The 23,661-nt window shown below is 38.7% G+C and overlaps 2 protein-coding genes across 2 annotated transcripts; both read right to left on the bottom strand.

Annotated features, from left to right (window-relative positions):
- Nucleotides 1-1,457: 1,457 nt before the first annotated feature.
- LOC105694357 lies at nucleotides 1,458-3,653 on the bottom strand. Its single transcript, XM_012414910.1, has 2 exons — nucleotides 3,314-3,653; nucleotides 1,458-1,755 (listed from the first exon to the last, which is right to left on the bottom strand). Exons 1-2 carry the CDS (start codon nucleotides 3,651-3,653, stop codon nucleotides 1,568-1,570), a joined length of 528 nt encoding a protein of 175 aa, XP_012270333.1. The 3' UTR covers nucleotides 1,458-1,567.
- An 11,294-nt stretch (nucleotides 3,654-14,947) lies between these two features.
- LOC105694401 (probable actin-related protein 2/3 complex subunit 2) lies at nucleotides 14,948-22,758 on the bottom strand. Its single transcript, XM_012415037.1, has 7 exons — nucleotides 22,583-22,758; nucleotides 21,836-21,929; nucleotides 21,620-21,719; nucleotides 21,344-21,554; nucleotides 20,439-20,659; nucleotides 18,618-18,819; nucleotides 14,948-16,349 (listed from the first exon to the last, which is right to left on the bottom strand). Exons 1-7 carry the CDS (start codon nucleotides 22,654-22,656, stop codon nucleotides 16,322-16,324), a joined length of 930 nt encoding a protein of 309 aa, XP_012270460.1. The 5' UTR covers nucleotides 22,657-22,758; the 3' UTR covers nucleotides 14,948-16,321.
- Between the last annotated feature and the right edge of the window lie 903 nt (nucleotides 22,759-23,661).

Below are 23,661 nucleotides of genomic sequence, written 5' to 3'. Positions count from 1 at the left end.
CGGAAAAAATCTTAAGGTCTTCGGCCCCTAAAATAGGGACGATTTCAATACATGGCGTTGAATCTCCTTATACTTCTTCGTGAAATTAATATTTTCAGCATTATACTGCATCGGAGAGCCTCAGTGGCCCTCGAAGCGTTATCCTCGCCATTATCTCTCGTTTCCCACACAGTCATTTTTTATACTTTTTACATTACGCGTAGGCATTACAGGGCCGAGGGCTGCAGTCATCAACCGTAGATGAAGAAGGTTTGGCGAAGCCAGAAAGAGCCTGTACATAACCTAAAAACCCGGTGTCCACCTCGAAAAGCGGATGACTGCAGCCTCCACCCTCTGCAGTCCGTTCTGAAAAAAAAAAAAGAAATGTGAATAATAAATCGAGCCTTCTACTCGCCCGATAAAGCGCTCACTGTGATCCAATTTCGCAGAGAACTCGAATGAAGCGACGTAATCTCCGAACGGTAACTCGCAACTCTCGGCGTAGGCTACTAGTGCATGCGGAGTAAGTTAATTTATGTATCACCGTATATCTACCAGAGGAAATAAAGATTATATTTAGTCTGACCGTTCACCCTTGTCTACGCCGACTGGGACCTCCCTTCATGGACGTATAGTACATGGACTGCTCACTAGGTGCCGCTCGCAGAACGGTGAGAAAACGAAAAGTGGCCGCTTGTCTGTCGCAGTAAGTTCTTGACAATTAGTTGCATAGAAAATAATAATTTGGTTACAATTACTATAGGGACTAGGTTAAAATACTGTGAGAAGTAAAACCACACAAATGGTGAATGGTCATCATAATGGTCATCATGGAATGGTAAATGTAACCTTGCCAAGAGGTATTGTATCCATGGCGCTGCGCATAAAAGATGCAGGAGTGATCATCATTTGGAATGGTAATATTAACTACATGAAGAGGTTAGAATACGCACAGCAAAATGGAAGGTTTATCTGGGAGCTGTAACCAGAATTATAGTAAGATTATACCCCTTGCAAGGTTATTCAAAACTTGCCTACGCGATTGCAGAAACAACGGTTTGGCCCCATTAGTTTCGACAGGACCGCCAGGTGGCGAAACTTCTCGCAGGCGATGCAGATTGCTCGTTTGCATATAAAACTCGTTACTATTTCTTACGTTTAAGTTACAATGACTCTACCCCTTCCCGAGGAAGAGAGGAAAGGTAAGTGATCATCGACAAACCACACTTTTGAGCATAAAATGATATTTTACTACTTACTACCTTAAGATAAATGTATGAGAACACTGACATAAACATAGGTATAACGTACGTTATCATAAAAATTGAATTTCTTATGTCGACGGTAAGTTTTTAAAAAAGAGTGTCTAATTGGAATCGACTGGTTTAAGGGAGGTCCGGTCACCTATATGATTTCTTATTTAAATGTTTATAGACATTTTTTTTATTAAAAAATTAAACTCCAAGAGTGCCAGGACCTTCTTTGGGGCCTCTATGTTTACGAGGTTAAACATTTAAACTATTCGGCACCCTCAGTTCGGAGAAGTTTCATAAATGGTTGATTCTTCTGACGCTACTTTCATATCACCTTAAACGATAACGCGCAGTTCCTTGGTCTCGTCCTTTGTGAGTTTGGCGCGCATCCCTCGGAGAATCCCTGTGAACCTCGAGAGGAATCCACGGTGGTGTTTGTTCTCCAAGGTCACATGCTCCGGTTCCTTAGGGTCCCGAAGAAGCTCTACGTCCGCGTCGAACTCCGCCTTCACCCTGTCCAGCGCTGGTCACGTAAATGCATATAATATAAAATGTTATATATAATAAAAAATAAAAGAAATAGTTCTCAGTCCAATGTCATCAATACGTTTGTTCGTTTTGCCTCCACTTTCTACACTTTTGCGAAAAGAGTACACTTTAACGTTCGTTTTGACGGAAGTGACGCAGATGTCGCTGTTCGTTTTACGAGGGCATCTACCCCGAGGGTACACTTTCTCTACCCTTTCTACCCTCGATCCCGAGCGAGGGCAAGAAGGGGTAGCCCGGGAATTTGGCGGCAAATTTCAAAATTGAAAAGACCAACAAACAGGAAAATACTAAATTTATGCTAACATCTCAACGTAATATAAACAGAAGTAATTATTAATGCATCTTCTTCATGTATAGAACGATTTAGCGTTTTAGTTTTGCATGTAATGTTTGAAAAAATTTACAATAATCATGTATTACTATGTAACCGCGGTTGGAATGAGTCTAACTGACTCTGTAATATTCCATTTGTAAAGTATTCTAAATTGTTCGAGCTACCTCCTAAAGCACTTCATTTTCGATTTTAAGCCTTCAAAAAACGTAAAACATCACAAAAGCGCACGGACCACCCCACGTTAGTTCTAGTCCTTGATATGTAAGTCAATTTTTTATGAAAACTGAAGTTTCATGACTTTCAAAACCTACTTTAGGGCCTCCATATTCCCGTGGTAAAATTAAACCGTGGTAAAATAAAACAAATCTGTACACCCAATTCGGACAATACTTTCATCAACGATTTGAGCTCTCAGATACGTATAGGCTGACTTTTTCATATCACCTTAAGGTGAAGTGAAACATCCTTCAGATCAGTCGATTTGAATACAACACATTTTTTTAAGGGTATTAGACCACATTGTCCGAAACGTTGACACATCACTCCTGATCATCTAAGAATTGTCCCGACACATTGAAAATTTGGATTTTTGGAAAAAATTATTTAACATAGCTAAGACCAGAACCAAAATGGCGTCGAGCTCTCATATTTCAATCAATATACAATCATTGAAGGCTCTGATATGAGAATCGAAAGGATCAGGACAATTTTACGACAATTTAGAACACCCTGGTAATCGATAAACTCGCATTTGAACGGGATAAAGGCAAAATAAGTGTTGTATGCGCTTCTGTGCCAAAACGATGGAAATACGAGGTCGCGGAGTGAAAATTTAATTGACCTGGAAATCACAGATGGCGCAGGGGGTCCCTCTGCAGTCAATTAGGACCCCGGAAAGCATGAATCCAGAGGATTTCTGGAGTTTTACGTCGATTTCTTTATAATTATTGTACGAAAATGACAGGTGGAGTATGCCATTTGGTACAACACCCAATATAATTCGACCCAGCTGTCAATATAAAAACGAACGTCGGCACCGTAGGCATTTAAAAAGAATCTTCTTTATCGACGTCGACCAAGTTCCTCGACGTGTTTCACTTCACCTTAACACTAGTAGTTATAGAATCGGTGCATAGTAGCACCTGGTAAACGCACTAGTTAAAGGTATCAGGTCTCCCTTCCTCTGGAGCAGACCTACCTCTTCTCAGGTCCATCTCGTCCATCTCGTTGTTGGCGATCTTGGTCAGTTCCTTCCCGAAACTCCTGGTGATCTTCTTGCGAATGTAATCGGCCTCGATCTCCTGCTTGGTCCTTGGCACCCTGAACCGGATGCAGCAGCACAGAGCCACGATAAGGGCGAGCAGGACCGAGAGGACGATGGCGGCGAGTTGCCAGACCCTGAAGCCGGCCAACGCCTCGTCCTCCAGCCACTCCTCGACGCCGCCCTCGACGCAGTCCCCAGGACTTATGGCCACTTCGTCCGAAGAGCAGGGTGGCGCCGACATGGTGGAAGACGTGGTGGTTCCCGTAGATCTCATGGCTTTTTCGGGGTCCTCTTGGGGTCTTCTTCAGGGTACAAATCTCGAACACCTCCCTCCGCCCCACTAAAAAAGTTCTCTCGATGAGGATCTTCAGGTTGTCGTAGTTGGCTCGTTTTCTAGCCTCGGCTCTTATCAGGAAACTCGATAATCAAAACACATAACATCAGGAAACTCGGTAGAGTTTCGCGCCAAATACATTTAAGGTGATATGAAAGAGGCAGCCTACACGTATCTAAGAGGTCGAATAGTTGGTGAAAGTATTCTCCGAATTGGGTGTACAGATTTGTTTCAAAGTTTTCCACGGGAATATGGAGGCCCTAAGGTAGACTTTAAAACTCATGAAACTTTAGTTTTCATGAAAAATTTACTTATATATAATGTACTAGAACCGACATGGGGTGGTCCGTGGGCTTTTTTCATGTATTTACGCTTTTTGATGGCTTAAAATCGAAAATGAAGTGCTTTAGGAGCTAGCTCGAACAATTTAGAACACTTTACAATTGGAATAGTACAGAGTCAGATGTGAAAATATGGAAAATACTTTCACTAACGATTGCAAGAGAATGCTGGCTTGTCTCGAAGCTAACACGTGTTTTTAGTGCAAAAATTTAGTTGCAGCAAAACGTCACAGATGGCGCCGTTGGTCCTAAACAATCGTTAGAATAATGAATTCACTGGATTTCGACAGTTTTGCGTCGATCTCTTCATCATTACATTACCGAAATGGCATATGAAACACTTCAGTTCTTATAATTATCAACGTAGACTGTAAAAGCCTTCAACATAAATATAAATGTCGGTAACGGGACGCGCCAGCTTATGTTACCACTTGAGTATTCAAAATGGCGTTCGCACCAAAAAGTGTATAGATGAATTGTAATTTATCAACCGGGATTTAATTTCTCAGCGCCTTCCATATCATCTTAAAAGCACGCGCGAAAGGTTACCTTTACCCCAGAATTTCTCCTCGTTGAATATTTTGTTGCTAGCTAACTTGACACGGTTCTTTCACGAGTATTCCACTTATACAACCCCATGGCCTCCTCCGGGTTCTACGGGCGAACTACGGGAATTCCTCTCAGCTGGAGAACCTGGTCCCGATTAAATTGGAGCACGACGAGGGCGAAAAGTAAACCACGCTTCTGGGAAGGGAGGAGTGGTAGCTAATGAACTTGCCGCGCCTTATTTTGCACCCTCGTGTGACTCGGCTAATCTACCGATCGAAGATTAACGTATGTACGAGGTACGAGATGTCGAGGACTCACGCGATGCGGAATAACACCCCGAGTAGACCAAGTGATGCAAAATTTGCATCTAATTTGCCTCTTAAAAGATCATGAAACGAGTCATGCTTATGTCCTCATTTGGAACTCATATCTGCGGAATACAGTGGTGAACCAAAAATACTTAAATATGAGACAAAGTTAAGTACATGCAATGTCTCAATGTTTGTATGCGTATGTACAGCTAATTTTATCTCACGCATTGCTGATAGACAATTGCAGCGTCTGTAGCTGATATTTAAGTGTGTCTGTAGCTGGTATTTGCGGTAAGTTTGTTACACATAGTATCGCGAATTTTTCTTCAAATTATTTGTAAATCGATTCGTCACCATATGATGATCATGAATTTCTATCTGGGCAGTGAAAACAATTTCCCTTTTTAAAAACCAAAAGAGATAGGGATGCAAAATTTGCATCTAATTTGCCTCTTAAAAGATCATGAAACGAGTCGTGAGGGTGTTGCTAATGTCCTCATTTGGAACTCATACCTGCTGTATACACTGACGAACCAAAAATACTTACATATGAAACAAAGTTAAGTACATGCAATGTCTCAATGTTTGTACGCATATGTACAGCGAAATTTATCTCACACATTGCTGATAAACAATTGCAGCGCCTGTAGCTGATATTTAAGTATGTCTGTAGCTGGTATTTGCGGTAAGTTTGTTACACATAGTATCGCGAATTTTTCTTCAAATTATTTGTAAATCGATTCGTCACCATATGATGATCATGAATTTCTATCTGGGCAGTGAAAACAATTTCCCTTTTTAAAAACCAAAAGAGATAGGGATGCAAAATTTGCATCTAATTTGCCTCACAAAAAATCATGAAATGAGTGATAAGGGGGTTGCTTATGAGTACTCGTTTGCAACTCATACCTGTGGTACACAATGACGAACGAAAAAAGACTTAAATATGAAACAAAGTTAAGTACATGCAATGTCTCAATGTTTGTATGCGTATGTACAGCTAATTTTATCTCACGCATTGTTGATAGACAATTGCAGCGTCTGTAGCTGATACTTGAGTCATAGTGTGACAAATTTACCGCATTGTACACTACAAGCGCATACAACACTTCTTTTGCCTTTATCCCGTTCAAATGCGAGTTTATCGATTACCAGAGTGTTCTAAATTACCGTAAAATTGTCCTGACCCTTTCGATTCTCATATCAGAGCCTTCAATGATTGTATATTGATCGAAATATGAGAGCTCGACGCCATTTTGGTTCTGGTGTGGGCTGTATTACAAAATTAAAAAAAAAAATCCAAATTTTGAACGTGTAGGGACAATTCTTAGATGATCAGGAGTGACGTGTCAAAGTTTCGGACAGTTTGGTCTAATACCCTTAAAAAAAAGTGTTGTATTCAAATCGACTGATCTGAAGGGTGTTTCACTTCACCTTAATGTATAGATCAATGGTATTAACGACTACCTCGGGATCGATTTCGACATTTGTTAAGGTCGCTCTTGACTTTACTGATTGACTCTCCTCTTGTCGTCTTACCCTCCTTTTATTATCTTATAATAATTAATATATATATAATAGGCAAAGATCGAAAATAAAAATAATCATTTGTTACAAAAACAATGTCCTATTCTTACGTGGTTACGACACATAATCGCGCCATTTAACAATACCCATTCTCGTAAGATCCGTGGATGGCTCTCAATCGCTTTATTCGCGAGTAATTGCGAGCCGAGTGGTACGTATTTCTCACCATCGAATTTGCGATACAGGACAGGCATGATCGTGATTGTGCGACGGCATAATTATCTATAAATTACGCACTTCCTGGCAGGAAGGAGGCGACGTTCGCTTTACATAGTTTCATTGGTACTATCGGTGAGACCATGAAGTAGTATTCGATCGAGAAATAAGTTCCCGCCACATTAATTACGTTACGTTACGTTACGTTAAAAACGACCGTATCTTATTCCTCGACTCAATATAAGGAGACATAACGCCAGGGTTGGGTAAGTATAATACGTCAAGTAATATACGTGGTTTTTTACATGTATATTACAACGTATAATACGTCCCTAGTTTTCTACGCAGGCACGAAGTATATTACCCCAAACTAAACGTGCAGAGCGCATGCGCAATATCGTCAATAGCCAATGAGATTTTTTTCACCTATTTACCTCTAACAAGGAAACATTCCCAAGTGTCTGCCCCCGATCTTATTGATTTTCATATATGTTGAAGAGCACAAAAATCTAAGAGACACGTGTTTTTTTATATCTGCAATGGTCGACATTTAAGGGGTGAAACAACCCCCCAAAGTTTGGCGAAAATTCGATTTTTATAACAATTTTCGTAGAAGCAGTGGAGGGATTTCGACGAAACTTGGTATAAACGTATTCCGTATAAGGACGGTGAAAACACAATATTGTCCAGCAATGCTACACCCCCCCCCCAAGGGGGTGAACTACCCTTCAGGCGACATTTTTTTGTAATATCTAATAAACAAGCACTCCTACTTAAGTTCCACTTACGCGATGTGATTGCTCACAAAAAATGAAGAATCCGTGTTTTTTGCTTTTTACCAATAAACATTTACACATCGGTTGTAAACAATGAATGTAGGTGGTATACGGGTATATTCCGAGTAGCTTTATTGGGTTATATCGTGACCAATTCATTGTACATAAATCTTGTGAACGTGCTAATTCCTCAAAATGTCGTTGGTTTTCATAATATGCAATTATTTACGAATATCGCTAACTCTATTATCGTAAAAACAGTAAAAATCCAATTTTACCGTTTCACCAAGGAGATTGTATTACTAGTTGGAAACGGGTGATGACTGCGTCATCGGATCTGTTGCGAAACTATTTTAGTCTCTTAAACTTTTTTTTAAATTTATTTATAAATAATTGCATGCTATGAAAACCAAGGACATTTTGAGGAATAAGCACGTTCACAAGATTTATGTACAATGAATTGGTCACGATATAACCCAATAAAGCTACTCGGAATATACCCGTATACCACCTACATTCATTGTTTACAACCGATGTGTAAATGTTTATTGGCAAAAAGCAAAAAACACGTATTTCTTCATTTTTTGTGAGCAATCACATCGCGTAAGTGGAACTTAAGTAGGAGTGCTTGTTTAATGGATATTACAAAAAAATGTCACCTGAAGGGTAGTTCACCCCCTTGAGGGGGTGCAACATTGCTGAACAATATTGTGTTGTCACCGTCCTTATACAGAATACGTTTATACAAAGTTTCGTCGAAATCCCTCCACTGCTCCTACGAAAAATATTTAAAAAACCGATTTTTCGCTAAACTTTGGGGGGTTGTTTCACCCCTTAAATGTGGACCATTGCAGATATAAAAAAAACACGTGTCTCTTAGATTTTTGTGTTCTTCGACATATATGGAAATCAATAAGATCGGGGGCGGACACTTGGGAATGATTCCTTGTAAGAGAGATTCTCATTGGCTATTAAGGGGATTGCGCTTTACGCATCCACAAATCCGCGCACATTCGAAATCAGACTTGGAAATTTCAAATATATGCATATACATGCATTTCTTTATAACGGCTGATAACGGCTATTTCAAGTCGTAAGATTCGTAACCAATATTTGTATCAAAATGTGTAAAGATGGGAGACCAAAAAGAAAATTATGGGATGAAAGAAATGGACAAGATGGATGTTTATAACCTAGCGCATACCGCATGCCCTACGTCTGTCTTGTCCACCATATTTGATAAGTTTTCTCCTGGTTTTCTACGTTTTCTTCGGTAAACTACTTGATTTACGTGATATACGTCAAAAACCTCGAAAATCGTAAGATTACCCAACCCTGCATAACGGGAATAGTTTCACAAAAAGTGACACGAGGATCTCAGATTTTCGCTGAACCAACGATGCGAGCGCCACTTGCGGAAAATGAGGGAACTCCTACCCTACGTGACCGAAACATTTCCTACCGACGTAATTGACGTAAGATGCTCTTCATTTCGCAATTAACTCTTTGAGGCACGGTGGTATTAAAAGTGTCCCACCCTTTTAATGCGTTAATATGCACGGTGGGATATTTTTTGACCCACCTCGAAATTTTCCAATTCCTACGTGCACATAGGTTTATTTTTAGTCTCGCTTACGTAAAGTAGGTGGCAATGCCATCAACAAATGTTATAAATGTTACTTGTGTTACCAACTTTCGACATGTCAGTACAGGTTAATTATCTGTTGCAAGCGGAAGTTCTTATTGCGACAATATTTTTTCCTTGGTTCTACGTGAAAACCCGTAAAAGTAAGTTTATTTTTATTATAAACCAGCAGTTACCCATTCTAAGAATGGGAATGTGTCCGTTTTGTTATTTCATTACTCTTGTTAGGCCCTATCAAANCTTTGTTAATAAAAACAAACCAACTTTGTTCAATTTAAAAAGAAATAAAATTCCCGTGCAACATGGGCCTTTTTATTGTTTAAAATTCCGCGCCTCAAATGTTTAAGGTAAGCAAAGCGAAACAATAATCCACGGATGATGTACGGAGAGTGATGTTTTTAATGCGATAAAAACTATCTAACGATAACTTTTCATTGCAAAATTTCATCGAGGAGGCGCTGTCGATCCTAGATCGGAAAAAATCTGAAGATCTTGGATCCGTAAAGTGGGGACGATTTCGATACATGGCGTTGTATCTCCTTATGCTACTTCGTGGGTGAGACATTCGACGTTTGTAGTCTTAAGGCGATACGAAAGTGGAGTACAGATCCGTTTATGAAACTTTTCTCTACACTGGCAAGGAAGGTATCTCTTCGATTTGACTTCTTTTATAATATGTTATAGTAGACTAAAAACTAAGCGACACGTATTTTTTTTTAACTGCCATTAAACACTTTAAGGGGGTAAAACCACCATCCGAAGTAAGGCACGTCAAGGGGCGATTTGGCAGTTTCACCCACAAGAGCATATTATTTTTTTAACCAATCCACCTGGAAAAGCTTTCTCATAACGAGAAATGAAAAATATAATTTTCTCAATTGAAAAAAAAAAAAATTAAGGGGTGAGCCACCCCTCACAAGCCTTACCTTGGATAGTGGTTTCACCCCTTAATTTTTTTTTAATTGAGAAAATTATATTTTTCATTTCTCGTTATGAGAAAGCTTTTAAAAAAAAATTAAGGGGTGAGCCACCTCTCACAGGTCTTACCTTGGCTAGTGGTTTCACCCCTTCATTTTTTTTTCAATTGAGAAAATTATATTTTTCATTTCTTGTTATATTTTTCTTTTCCAAGTGGATTGGTTAAAAAATAGTATGTTCTTGTTGGTGAAACTGCCAAATCGTCCCTTGACATGCCTTACTTTGGATGGGGGTTTCACCCCCTTAAAGTGTTTAATGGCAGATAAAAAAAATATGTGTCGCTTAGTTTTTAGTCTACTATAACATATAAAAGAAATCAAATCGAAGAGATCGACCTGGGATACGTTCCTTGGGGGTGTATCGGATCGTTTGACATTTTATTACCTGAATCTAGAGGCCCCAAGGAAGGCCCGAATACCCGTGAAATTTCATTGTTTTTAAAATTTGTAAACATTCCTTAACCCTTTTCACTCCTAAGGCCAAGTCTTGGAGTTCACTACCTGCGTATAGCCAAATTGCTTCGAGTGCAAAGGGTTAAAGTGTGACAAGAAATGATATTTCATGGGTGTCAGGTACCTGCAAATTCAAAACTCGCGCCCTCGCGCGCTGCGTGCGGTACTGCGCAGATCTATTGCGCACTTCGACGGATCGCAGCGGTCCCGCGCAAAAATCCGTCGATGCGTTCCGCTGGGCCCCGTCTGTAATATGCGATAGTCCATATAAAATCTATGAAATAAATCCCGTGAGGATTTCTGCAATGCAATTCGTTGCGATCCGCCCGAAATAATGTGCGCGAGCCTTAAAAATGATACAAGATAAAACAGTGTATTATTTTAAAGAGGAAGAACAAAAATGGAAGTAATTCATATCCCTGCGACGGTAATGGAGTGGCTGCGTAACACTTTTTCCCGTATATTTATTAAAAAGGAAACGTCTCCTCGCCAATCGGTTTGTTTCAAATCCTGGACGATTTATTAGTGAAGATCGAAACGTTTGTCAAAACGAGTAAGTGACGTCACACAAAAGTGAGCGTTCTTAGTGTTAACGCTTAATAAAACCATTTGTATTCGGCTGACAGGCCTACACAAATTAATAGTAAAAAGTGATTATTCCAACCAATAGACGTTTCAGACCACGTAATTCTATGTGAGATTTTAACCTTGCAGTCCCTACCAAAGTATCGGACCCTCGATTTTCCTTCATTTTAGTCTTGAGTTTTAATAAAAAATGAAGTATCATGGGGGTCAAGATCCACAATAAAAAATATCAAGGACCAAGGGCCTCCATATTCGGCTGTGTGAACCTGGAATCCAGTTTGAGGCACAAACGAAATAAACAGGCTTATTGGAATGTTTCTGTAATTTAAACGTTTGTGTCATGTTGAGTTCTGTTTCTGGGATTCTTTTTATAAAAACCAAAACGGTTCAAAAAGATAAACAAATTTCGAAACCGTGGAAACTTGGATTTTTCGACTCCGAGTTCTCTGACGTTAAGAAAATTCGGAGCTACCCAGAACGTCAAAAACGTTAAAATGGTAATTTTCGGAATTTATTATTTTTTTTTTTAACCCTTTGGCTCTTAAGAGCGCCTAAAGGCGCCCGACGTTTGGTCCAATATTGCCTGCACGGTCAGAGGAATTTCGCCCATATGTCGAAATGGCTCCGCGTTCAAAGGGTTAACATCTCTGGTTTTTGTAAAAAGAAATGGCACAAGCAAAACTCAACATGGCAGAAACATTGAAATAAGCCTGTTAATTTTCTTTGTGCCTCAAACTGGATTCCCGGTTCATACAGCCTCCATATCCACGTGATGAAATTTTTAAACCGGTCGGTACACCTGTTTGCAGATCAGTTTCATGAACGATTGACCCCTCGACGCCACTTTCGTATCACCTTAAACGATACGAGGATTGCTGTTCCAAAATGTAAGTCCGATTTTTCATAACATATACACGGTGAAATTCATATCTCGATTGGTCCTATCGTTGCAGGTATACGATTACATTATAGGGCAGTTGAAAAGGGACGCAGTTACGTCATCAGACATTATCTGTCACCTTCGATTTACATTCTTACTCCTGAATTCCTCGGGAAGGTTTATTATAATTTCAAATAAATTACAGTTTATACGTGCGATTATACGTTTATACAACATGACCGTAATCTATGCCGAACAGGGTTCACCTATTTTGAAGGTGTAAAGGTTTTGGCACTTATGAGGTTTCGGAATAGCACTCCTCGTTGACGTTTATGCACTAATCTACATACTAAGTGGATAACTGATGCCTATTTGTTCTATACGGAGAGATCTTGGGCGAATTCAAGGCACCCCAGCGCCCCTACACGAGGGCAGCGGTACTAAACAGGTAAAAGACATAATTTACGCGTAAAATCATGCGTTGGGCATATCGGAAGAAAGCTTCAACTAAAAGCAAACGGTTATCTTTTTTCTGGTAATAATTTCAATAAAAATGACAATTATTTCCTTCCAGTAAATTAATTTGACCCCTCTTATACGATCTACGGTTAAATGACGCGTTATTTTGACGCATGCGCAAATACTACGATATTAGTTTGGGTGCCCAAGACCAGAGGCACTGCGGTCGCTTCAAAACGTCCCGACTATTTGTAGGATATTAGCTATCCAGTTAATATATAGATCAGTGCGTTCATGTGACATGTATTCACTGATCTATATACTAACTGGATAGTTGATGCCTATTTGTTCTATACAGAGAGGACTGGAACGAATCCGCGGCTCCCCAGCGCCCCTACACGTGGGCAGCGGTACTAAACAGGTAAAAGACATAATTTACGCGTAAAATCATGCGTTGGGCATATCGCAAGAAAGCTTCAACTAAAAGCAAACGGTTATCTTTTTTCTCGTAATAATTTCAATAAGAATGACAATTATTTCCTTCCAGTAAATTAATTTGACCCCTCTTGTACTATCTACAGTTGAATGACACGTTATTTTGACGCATGCGCAAATACTACGATATTAGTTTGCGTGCCCATGACCAGAGGCGCTGCGGTCGCTTCAAAACGCCCCGACTTTTTGTAGGATACAGCTACCCAGTTAATATATAGATCAGTGCGTTCATGTGACATGGATTACACGAGTCCCTGTATGCAAATGTCTACGGAACCACAATGGTATACGATCGATGAATGACGTTTCACTTTATACACCTGAAGTTGCCGTGATAGATGTCTCGCTTGATGTTATCGTTAACTACGCATACAGAAAATCAAATCAACTGGAATTAATTGCGATGGCTTCCAATTGACTAGTTTCCGAAACTCGTTTGAAAATCGGGTTTAAGGTACCTTTACCACCGTGCCATTAAGGTGTAATGAAAGTGTCATATATATATATATTAAAAAAAAATATATAAAACATTTATCCAAAATGTGTGCACCGAATGATTTTAAACTTTAACACGTGATTACAAAGGTCCTAATAAAGGTTTCAAAACTCGCGAAATTCCATGTTTCGAAAATCAAAAAATGATTTTTTTGTCGAAAAATGAAATTTCGTAAATTTCAAAACCTTCTTACGAGTTGAAGTTTCACATTATTCGGTGCATCCAGTTTGGAGAAAAGTATTATAAATATTTGGACGTTCTGATATATTTATATAGAATAACCCTTTCATATCAACTTATAGATGCTAATTCATGTACGTCCATTTTAACGTAATACTATGTCGGATAGTTTGTTTAAACAAATGTCAGCTTATTTAACGCAGTTTATTCACGAGACTTTCACACTTCCCGATGATCACGACGCCTCATTTTGTCAAATTGATGTTACATTGCTTTTCATGACTACAAACTAACGCCGGTGTTTTAGAGTCACGTGACCTATCTAATGCTGAAATTAAGCGTTCCGCGGCGCATGAAAAGGTACCTTAAGGTGGTATGAAAGGGTCATTCTATATATATAAAACGTTAAAATATTTATATAACTTTTCTCCTAATTGAATGCACCGAATCGTTGGAAATTTCAGTACGTGATAATGAAGGCCCTAAGAAAGAACGTGATGCTCATGAAATTTCATTAGAAAAAAAAGTGTATATTTAGCCAAGACTAGAACCAAGATCACATTTTTTTTTGTGAAAAATGAAATTTCACGAGCACCGCGTTCTTCTTTAGGGCCTTCATAATCACGTGCTGAAGTTTCAAATGATTCGGTGCCCCCAGTTTGGAGAAAAGTTATAAATGTTTTCACGTTTTATATATGTAGAATGACCCTTTCATATCACCTTAAACAATTAACTTTAGCTCCACTTGGGTCAGGTGACCACAAAATACATTATCGTCCGTTCATAATCGAAAAATGTAATGCAGCGTCAAATTTGGGTATCCAAATGTGTAGAAATCTACCTAAGCCGATAACGATACAACCCCACTTGTAGCATTCCTTCCGCTTCTGCTCCAAAATAGCGTTGTATGTCGTTTATAAATAAATATTATAAGTCGTTCAGTGAGCGTAGAACAATTTGTAAAGAAAAATTGGAGGAAAAGAAATGCGGTGGCACTATTTACTTTTCTGTCATTGGTATAAGGAAAAAAAAAAAGCATTATAGTAAAAACCATTGATGGGGGAAGTGGTATTTCAACTACGCAAATAAAATGGACTTTTACCATCATTTCTTTAGTGAACTTTAAAATTTCAACAAACTGCAGCTGTTGCGACATTGACGTTGAAGCTTGGAAAACTGAGTTTTCTTTTTCTCATCAAGAAAAAGTCACGTATAATGTTGAAATGGAGCATCCATGAACTGGTACCTCTGCAAATGACATCGGTCCTGCTCAAAAGGTATAATTTAGTAACCATGTCACCATCTAAGGACGTTTCTTACAGTGAGATGTCGAATTTTCTCATCTACGTCTTATCCATGTCGTTTAATAGCTTCTTACCGATAACCAATCGTAGAAATTATTATTTTTTTACCAGATTACATTCCATGTAGCGGCAACATGAAGAATTATGGCCAATTATGCATAAAAGGGTGATCCGATTTTCGCCTAACTTTGATACATTGTAGAGGACGTCGTCCCGAGTATTTTCATTTCGACAGTTTTCCTTCGATTTCTTTACAATTATTCTACCGAAATGGTATATGCAACGCTTCACTTCGTACAATTATCAACATAGAGAGTAACATACTTCAATATAAATATAAATATAAATGTTGATAACGTGGCGCGCCAGCTTACATTATCACTTGAGTATTCAAAATGGCGTTACCACCTAAAAGGGTGTAGATGAATTTTAATTAATCGACGTCGATTGAAATTTCTCAGCGCCTTTCACATATTCTTAAATATATGTATGAAAATATTCGGGACGTCCTCTACAATATATCAGAATTATACAAAAATGGAAGAAGATCAGCCTTTTATGCATAATTACCGAATTATGTTAACGTGATCGCAAGGGCCCATCTACCAAGAGTCGGTTGTCGGATCATTCTTAATTTCGTATACCGTGTTTGCGAATATCCATTCATGTCTGTCAGTTAACTCGAGTGATCCGCGACCGAATAATCGCATTTAGCAACTTCAGATGGACACTTTGACGTACGCTATTCGGAGATGAACATTGAATTAAAAATAGTGGCCCGACTCGATGCCCTTTTCTGTATCCTGTACCGCTGGACAAGTGCAAATTCTTGACTGTCGAGTGTGGGAACAGAGACGAGCAGGAAGATGTTTCACGCCATTGATTGAAAGGAAGGCACAGCCCCCTAGCGCCCTCTACTCCCTTTACACCTCTGGAAAAATCGGAACTACTTTCAAAGGGGGGAAATCTTCGTGATCGGTAAAACAGGGTCGTCGTAATCTCAATTATCCACGCATAACATTATTTGGTATTCGTAGTCTTCTTTCCCAACCTACGTTGACCCTGATTCTAAAAACAAAAAGCCGATAACTTCATTCCATCGCTACTGTGCCGTGTTTAGAATCTGCAGACGCGGTCCTTTTTACCGATAGAGAACATTTCCCCTAGTTGAAAGCAGTTCCATGGCGCTAGGGAGCCGTGCCTCCCTTTCGACAATGGCGTGGAACATCGCTGATCATCTCTGATGGGAAGCTCTTAGCTCGCTAATCCTAAGGGTCAGTGTGCCACCTCATGAAAAGGTACTTCCATGGAAAAGTGTCAAATTTCTAACGATGGTCCGACGTGGACGAATAACACCCTCCATTATCTCCGAATTCTTTCATTCTTCCAAAGGTCCTGGCCCGACAGGCTGAACTCATTCCTTCCTGATGAACGTTCTACCCCTGAAAAAGAAATTGATAATGACATTTCATTGCCAGGAGCAATCTAAATCTAGAATAGTATGGTAAATGTAGATACGCCTCGAGTACTAGATACATTTTAACCCTTTACACTTGAGGCCTTTTTTGCCCGGACGAGTCAGCAACTCGAGACGATTTTCCGCAGACTTGGGGAATTTCATACAGCTAACTTAACATGATTTCACGTACAAATTAACGTTTAAAACTATTATATTTTAATATTTCATGTATCCTTCCATAGGAATACATATTAGCCCTTGCACTCGAGTCNACAAATTAACGTTTAAAACTATTATATTTTAATATTTTATGTATCCTTACAGGTGAAAGAAGAAAATTTGTTAAATATTAAGGTCTGTATTGTTGCTTTGTATGGTATTTTATAAAACAATCGCCATGATGCATCCTCGGCTTGTCGGGGCAATTCTCATTGAACACCGAACCTAACAGTTACATAACTTAAAACTAACAAATAACTTAACGATTGTTACAAGGTCATAACGTAACAGTTACGTAGCATAGAGCTAAATAGTTACATGACATTTGTTACAATACAGTAACTTAACAGTTATCTAACATGGAGCTAACAGGTTACATAACATTTGTTACTATCATATCCATATAAATGTAACGTAACTTTGTTACTCTTATCTTACATTATGTAACTGTCCTGATATAACTGTGTATATGCAGCACATATTTGTAAGAAAACAGAACTACATTGGTGCTGTCACCTATTTTATTACATCATCGTCATCGTCATTGTCATAATTCATTGTCAAATTTCATATGATTAATATATGTCACATTTTGTTTACTACTCGTATGAAAAAATGTGATTTTAATTCATACTCGCATGCACATTATCAGTAATTATTTGCTTGTCGAATGAAATCAGTCTTTAAGTAAAATCAAACAGTTCATCATTTACATAATTTAATTTAAAGTCTGATTCATTATTTAATATCTAACTATTGCCAAATGCCATAAAATAATACAAAATAAAATACTATGTAATTATGGATCATATTTCATTATCTTCTTTTATATAAATATGATAGTAACAAATGTAATTTAACTAGTTAGCTCTATGTTACGTAATTATTAGGTTATTACGTTGTAACAAACGTTATGTTATTTGTTAGTTTTAAGTTACGTAACTGTTAGGTTCGGTGTTCAGTGGGTAGCTTTCCATTCAATTGAATTTTGTCGAAACGATGAGTCGAAGTAGAAGCTCGATAACAAATCTGGCGGAAATATCCTCTCAATTGGTCCACCAATATTTTTTCCATCCTGCAGATGACTAAACGATTATTTCTTTCTCTGCATTTTTTATTGACTTATACAGAATATAAGAATTAACTGACCAAATCTCTAAACTCACATCAAACCAAATGGTGACTGACAATCACCTCTCGAGTGCAAAGGGTTAAACTCTGAGGCTATTATCCAGAATTAACCGAACGGTTAAAGTAATGTTACCCTCTGTAACGCCATCTGATTTGGAAGTCACGTTCTCATATGTTAAATTTCTTTTAATTTTTTGGATGTAGCTTAAGGTGAAGTGAAACACGTCGAGGAACTTGATCGACGTCGGCAAAATAGATTTTTTAAAATATCTACCTTGCCAACGTTTGTATATATATTGACAGCATAAATACGAACGTGGTTAACGTAGGTATTTAGAAAAATCTTTCTTATCGATGTTGATCAAATTTCTCGACGCATTTCACTTTATCTTAATATCAAGAAATTCGTTTATAAATCATACATTATAAGTTTACAAACAAACAGATAATATCAGAAGGTTAATTGCAAGTTTCATGTTATGTCGACGTTTCCTTGGCTCGAAAAAAAAAAAAAAAAACAATTGGGTTACAGAAAGTTAAGGCGAAATGAAAGTGGCATCTGAGGAAACAATTGTTTTCAGAAACTTTTCCCCAAACCAGGCGTATCAAATTATTTGAAAGTTTACCACGTGCATTTAGAGGCCTAAGGAAGGTTCTGATACCCCTTAAAATTCATTTTTTATAAACAAAATTAGCATAAACAAATTAAAAAAATGAAATTTTATGGGTATCGAGACCTTCCTTCGGGCCTCCATATTCAATTGTTCAAATTTCAAATTATTTCGATACACCCAGTCCGGAGAAAAGTCATAAACGAGACTTCTGAGACGCGATTTTCCTGTCACCTTAATACATTAACATGAATAAAATCGAAAAAACGCAACCAATAGACAAATCTTACGTGATAGTCTTTTTCTCCATAGTCTTCTGCTGGGCTCGTGCTCTATTCAATACCTTCAGAAATTCTGTAGTTTTAGTACGCATCCGCGAATGGATGTACACCTTACTGCACTTAATATGGTAGTGCAAGTAGTTTGTAAACATATGAATCAGGTCGATAGTATTGTTACGAGCCTCCTTATTCGTATGCCGTGGAAAAAGAACTGTAAGGGGACACAATAAAGTTTAGTAAAAGGGTATCAATCGCCATTGTTCAAAAAGATAACATTTATTCCGCAAAGTCAAATGTCATTCCTCTACCGTCTGGAGTCAATTGATGAATTATATAATAATTTTCCCTAAACAGTCCAGTAAAGCCCTTTCTATAGCAAAGAACTCAGAAGTCCCACAGAAGCCTAGATCCTATGTTAGCGCTTGATGCTCTAAAAGTTTGCTAACAAACCAGAAGAGGGAGTAAAAGAGAGATCGCATGTGTTAGCCAACGGTGTCTTAGGTCGTGTCTGAATTCGCTTTAGTAAATAATACACCCCACATACTACTCTATGTACTAAATACTTGAAACTCAAACATCTCTTACATACATACTATGCGCATGCGCAAAAGAATGTCGGCTTAATGCGCGCCGATTTTAAATGAATTTTTGATTGCTGTTAAAATCGTCCTCGTTATGTCTGTGCCGGCATAATATATTTAGTTATTTTATCTAACAATGTACAAAATGTACAAAATTAACAGTCACCCCGCTTGCCTAATTAGTGTCATTATTTTTGAGAATGCGCGGTGTTCACCCTCGACAGATTTCGCTTACCCAGAGTTCCAAGATGGCGGAAAAAGTTGCGAGAAAGTTATATCGTCGCAACTTATCTCCGTTTTGACGCATGCGCATGAATAACAGAGGACGGAGTTAGTACGGAGCTAGTATACCCTAGATGCAACTTTTGACGAATTCGGACACGACCTCACATACGGGAGAAAGAGAAACGCATATAGAAAGGCGAGTACAGTGTGTAAGATAAAGAAAGAATTCAAGCCGCTATATACCGTCATAAGATTAAAAGAGCTGGAGAGATGATTACAGCGCCGCCATCCGTTGGCTAACGTACTATTTGTCGCGCATCGAACGTCCGTATTCTTCTGGGCTTCTATGGAGACTTCTGAATTCTTTGACTAGATATCTAGACCTCGCATTACAATGGAAGGGGTAAATTCGAAAATCAATGAATTAGTATGCATTGTGTACGTGTAAAAAGATAGAACCCAATCAGATTTCAGATCATGTATGTGTAAACTTCACCTTGTAATGGAAGGAGTAAACGAATGTACCACGTGAGCCGAAAACTCACCCACGCAGTTAAGGTGATATAAAAGTGTGATATATACATAACAGAAAGTCAAAATATTCATAAAACTTTTCTTCAAACTGGGTGCACCGAATTATCTGAAACTTTAACACGTGATTATGGAGGCCCTAAGGAAGAACGTAGTGCTCATGAAATTTCATTTTTAATACAAAATTTTTTTATTTATCCCACACCAGAACCAAGAACACATATTTCTTTTGAAAAATGAAATTTCACTAGCACCACGTTCTTCCATAGGGTCTTCATAATCACATGATACAGTTTCCAACGATTCGGTGCATCCAGTTTGAAGAAAAGGCTTATAAATATTTCGACGTTTTACATATATAGATGACCCTTTCATATCACCTTAATCTTATCATTTTATATTTATCGTTAGATTCCAGGTGAAGGTGTGTTATCTACCAGATGTAGAGGAAAATACGTTCAGTGAGTTGCAGTAATCCCAGCAGAAAACTCACCGAAAGTTATGTAACCAACTCGATCCCCTACTGCAGCATCGGAGTCTTGCAATTCCAAAGGTGGTTCTCGATGGTTGAACAAAACTTGCGGCGCCGTGTGACTTGCTCGCCTGCCTTCCTTTAACTCTTGGAGGAACATCTTCCCTATTACTACATCGTCTTCGTCTTTGAATAGCGTGCTAAATACAACTGTTACTCTGTCGGATTTTGCTTCGACATACCTGAATAAAAAAATGGATGTAATTAATGTTTGAAGTAACAGAGATTCAACCAAACATCCAACAATAAGTTTGTTTTAATTGGTCCAACAATAAGTTGCCTCTGAATGCTATTGATGGCACTGTTGGTCGATTAGAATATAAAAGATCATGAATCGAAAGGATTTATCGAGTTTTACTGTGAACTGTTTGTAATTATTATACCCAATGACATATGGGGTATGCCGTTTTGTAAAATACTCAACGTAGCACAACACAGCTGTTGATATAAATATAAATGTTAGCAACTGTTTTAGAAGGTAATGAGTTAGAGAAATCCTTTTTATCGACGTCGATTAAATTTCTCGGCCTCTTTCATATCACCTTAACGTTTTTGACGAGATTTCTATATATATTGACGATATTGACTATGCCGACTATTTAACTATCTCGCGAGTTAATATTGTCCATAATCTAAAACCTGAATGTTTATATGTGTATAAAAAATGGAAAATAACCTCTCGAAAGAATGTCTAACTTTTTAAAAGATGCATAAGTCTTCAGGATTATCCAGTAAAAAAAAGTACTGGGTTGCAAAATGTCCCGTCATAAAAGCTAATAACTGGCAATATATATAATGGTATAAAACAATATTGCGAGTTATCTCGTCCTAAGGGACAAAAGGGTTAAGAATAAAGGAAGCCTTACATAGTTTCTTGGTCTCGATATTGAATCACTGCCCTCTTCTGTGTTTTCTTGGTGCTCTCATCTGGCGAGTTCAAGCATTCTTCCTGGAAGTCAAAGTATTTCTCGAAAACACTGGCAAAGCAATGCCTCTTTAGGAGGCCCAATTTTTTCACCAAGACTTCCCAGTCCTCTGGCAGATTTTCAAGGTCTATCAGCACCGAAACGTTGTATCCTACAACGGAACATTTTTACAAACAAGCATTCACATTTTTTGTCGACATGATAATTATAACATACCACTTTCGGGGTCGACAAGGTATGAACCATACACACGCCGAAGCAACTCATCGGCTCCGTGTTCTTGCAACTGCTTATAAAATTTGAGCAAAATACTTATCTGAAAACAGTGTTATCGTTCAAACATATGCACATAAAATTCAAAACATCGGTTACATATAGACTGTACTCTTTCTACAGGTAATTACTCTGTAGTCTTATTTCTTATCTACTTACTCTAAGTTTTGACTTGTCCCCATTTAAGTTGGAAATGTGGAATAACACTCCATCGAAGTCGGCAATTACGACATCCATCGACTCTGGCTTATGACTGTAATTAAGAGGTACGTTTTCCATAAAAAAACCTTAACTAATAGCATACAACATACACGATTTACATAAGCACGAAAGGACAGAGTGAAAATCTCTTCTACATAACGAAGAGCGGGAAGATGCACTTTTCCTGACCACCCTATCTTTCTGTCATTAAAAAATAGACACCAAGCAATTTTGCGAGGAAAGGCAAATCGTCAAGTTAGAGCGATGACAACTGCAAGAGAGTATTCGCTCGTTTTGATGCTCTGAAATGTATTCATGTCTTGTAAAAGAGTGAACTCATTTATCGAGAAGTTATCATCGCTCTACGGAAATAGTCACAGTGCTTCGCAAATCCAGATACAGATACTTCATTGGTGAGGCGACAAATCCCATTAAGATACAGGAAAGATAACGTTAACAGGGAGAGGTTAATATAGGGAACGGCAACTGCTGTCATTTTCATATCGCAGGAATGATAATGGACTTTCAGGAAAGGTCTGTGGAAGCAAGGAAGAAGTGCTCATTGGAATCGCGAATCGCTGAGGTGAGAAGTTCCAATTTCGCGGGCGGTTGCCACCCCAAAGAAGGAACCCCTCGCGATTAGATAAAAAAACATAAGCAGGGCAAGAGAGCCGCGGATAAATGCAGAAAAGTCTTATTACTCACCCAGCCAAGGCATTTTTAATTTTATTACTTAACGATTCTTCTAATATTCTATTGTTTATCTCGAGCAAGATCATTATTACGACTATTATTAATTAATTAGAATATTATATTACAATAATTAACAATTATCTACTGGTTGATGTAACCATGAATACGGCTCTGACTAATTTCTAATCTTTCCACTCTCGGTTGGGTGTAGTGCGGCGGCTCGACCGCGCATACCGCATGCGGAAATCGCAATAGCAGCGACATCTCGATGCGTTTCCTGCTTCAACCCACAGAGGGCGGCATGTTAGCGCGGGAGTAATGCGCAGGCGCAGCCTGACGCGCGAAACTACTCGCAATTCAAATCGCAATGGTCGACGTCAAGTCTTTTACCAAGATAATGAATTTGATTATATAATGTAGTCTGAATTCTATCCTTTCCTCGTTATTCCTGAATCAACGGCAGGGTTGGGTAGCTATAATACGCCATATAACATATATGGTTTTCTACGTGTATATTACAAAGTATGACACGTCCCTAATATTCTACGCCACGCTAGTTTGATGGGGAAGGTTGTTCGGTTTAAATTGATCTCTCGAGCTAGTGGCTGCGATTTTTTCCGGAGGAGACACAGGGTTTGGACTTTTTGTGAGGAGTTCATCACTTTCTCAGCATGATGGGGAAGGTTGTTCTGTTTAAATTGATCTCTCGAGCTAGTGGTTGCGATTTTCTTCGGAGGAGACACAGGGTTTGGAGTTTTTGTGAGGAGTTCATCACTTTTTCAGCTTGATGGGGATGGTTGTTCCGCTTAAATTGACCTCTCGAGCTAGTGGCTGCGATTTTTTTCGGAGGAGGTACAGGGTTTTGGAGTTTTTGTGAGGAGTTCATAATTTTTTCAGCCGGTTCTCCGGCTGCCCAGAGTTGTAACAGGTGGCAAGTGCATTAGCCGTCTGCAACCTCCACCGGAGGTCGCACAGGACGCGGTCGCTGGATCCTTCCCGTGGATCTCAGAGGAGGTCTCTCAATCAGAGATGAGTTGAGAGATTCACGGGAAGGATCCAGCGACCGCGTCCTGTGCGACCTCCGGTGGAGG

This window comes from Orussus abietinus, unplaced genomic scaffold, assembly GCF_000612105.2.
Source record: "Orussus abietinus isolate OABI.00-Male unplaced genomic scaffold, Oabi_2.0 scaffold382, whole genome shotgun sequence".
NCBI classification, from domain to species: Eukaryota; Metazoa; Arthropoda; class Insecta; order Hymenoptera; family Orussidae; genus Orussus; species Orussus abietinus.
Note: the sequence above shows the minus strand (reverse complement) of the source record. Positions and strands in the feature narration are given on the sequence as shown.

What these genes read in the sequence shown, in the direction of transcription:
- LOC105694401 (XM_012415037.1), bottom strand. Translation starts at nt 22,656, where the DNA reads ATGATCTTGCTCGAGATAAACAATAGAATATTAGAAGAATCGTTAAGT. An exon ending in GGGACAAGTCAAAACTTAGA is followed by an intron (nt 21,720 to 21,835) that starts GTAAGTAGATAA and finishes CACTGTTTTCAG; the next exon opens with ATAAGTATTTTGCTCAAATT. An exon ending in CCTTGTCGACCCCGAAAGTG is followed by an intron (nt 21,555 to 21,619) that starts GTATGTTATAAT and finishes GTTCCGTTGTAG; the next exon opens with GATACAACGTTTCGGTGCTG.
- LOC105694357 (XM_012414910.1), bottom strand. Translation starts at nt 3,653, where the DNA reads ATGAGATCTACGGGAACCACCACGTCTTCCACCATGTCGGCGCCACCC. An exon ending in CGAGATGGACCTGAGAAGAG is followed by an intron (nt 1,756 to 3,313) that starts GTAGGTCTGCTC and finishes TTACGTGACCAG; the next exon opens with CGCTGGACAGGGTGAAGGCG.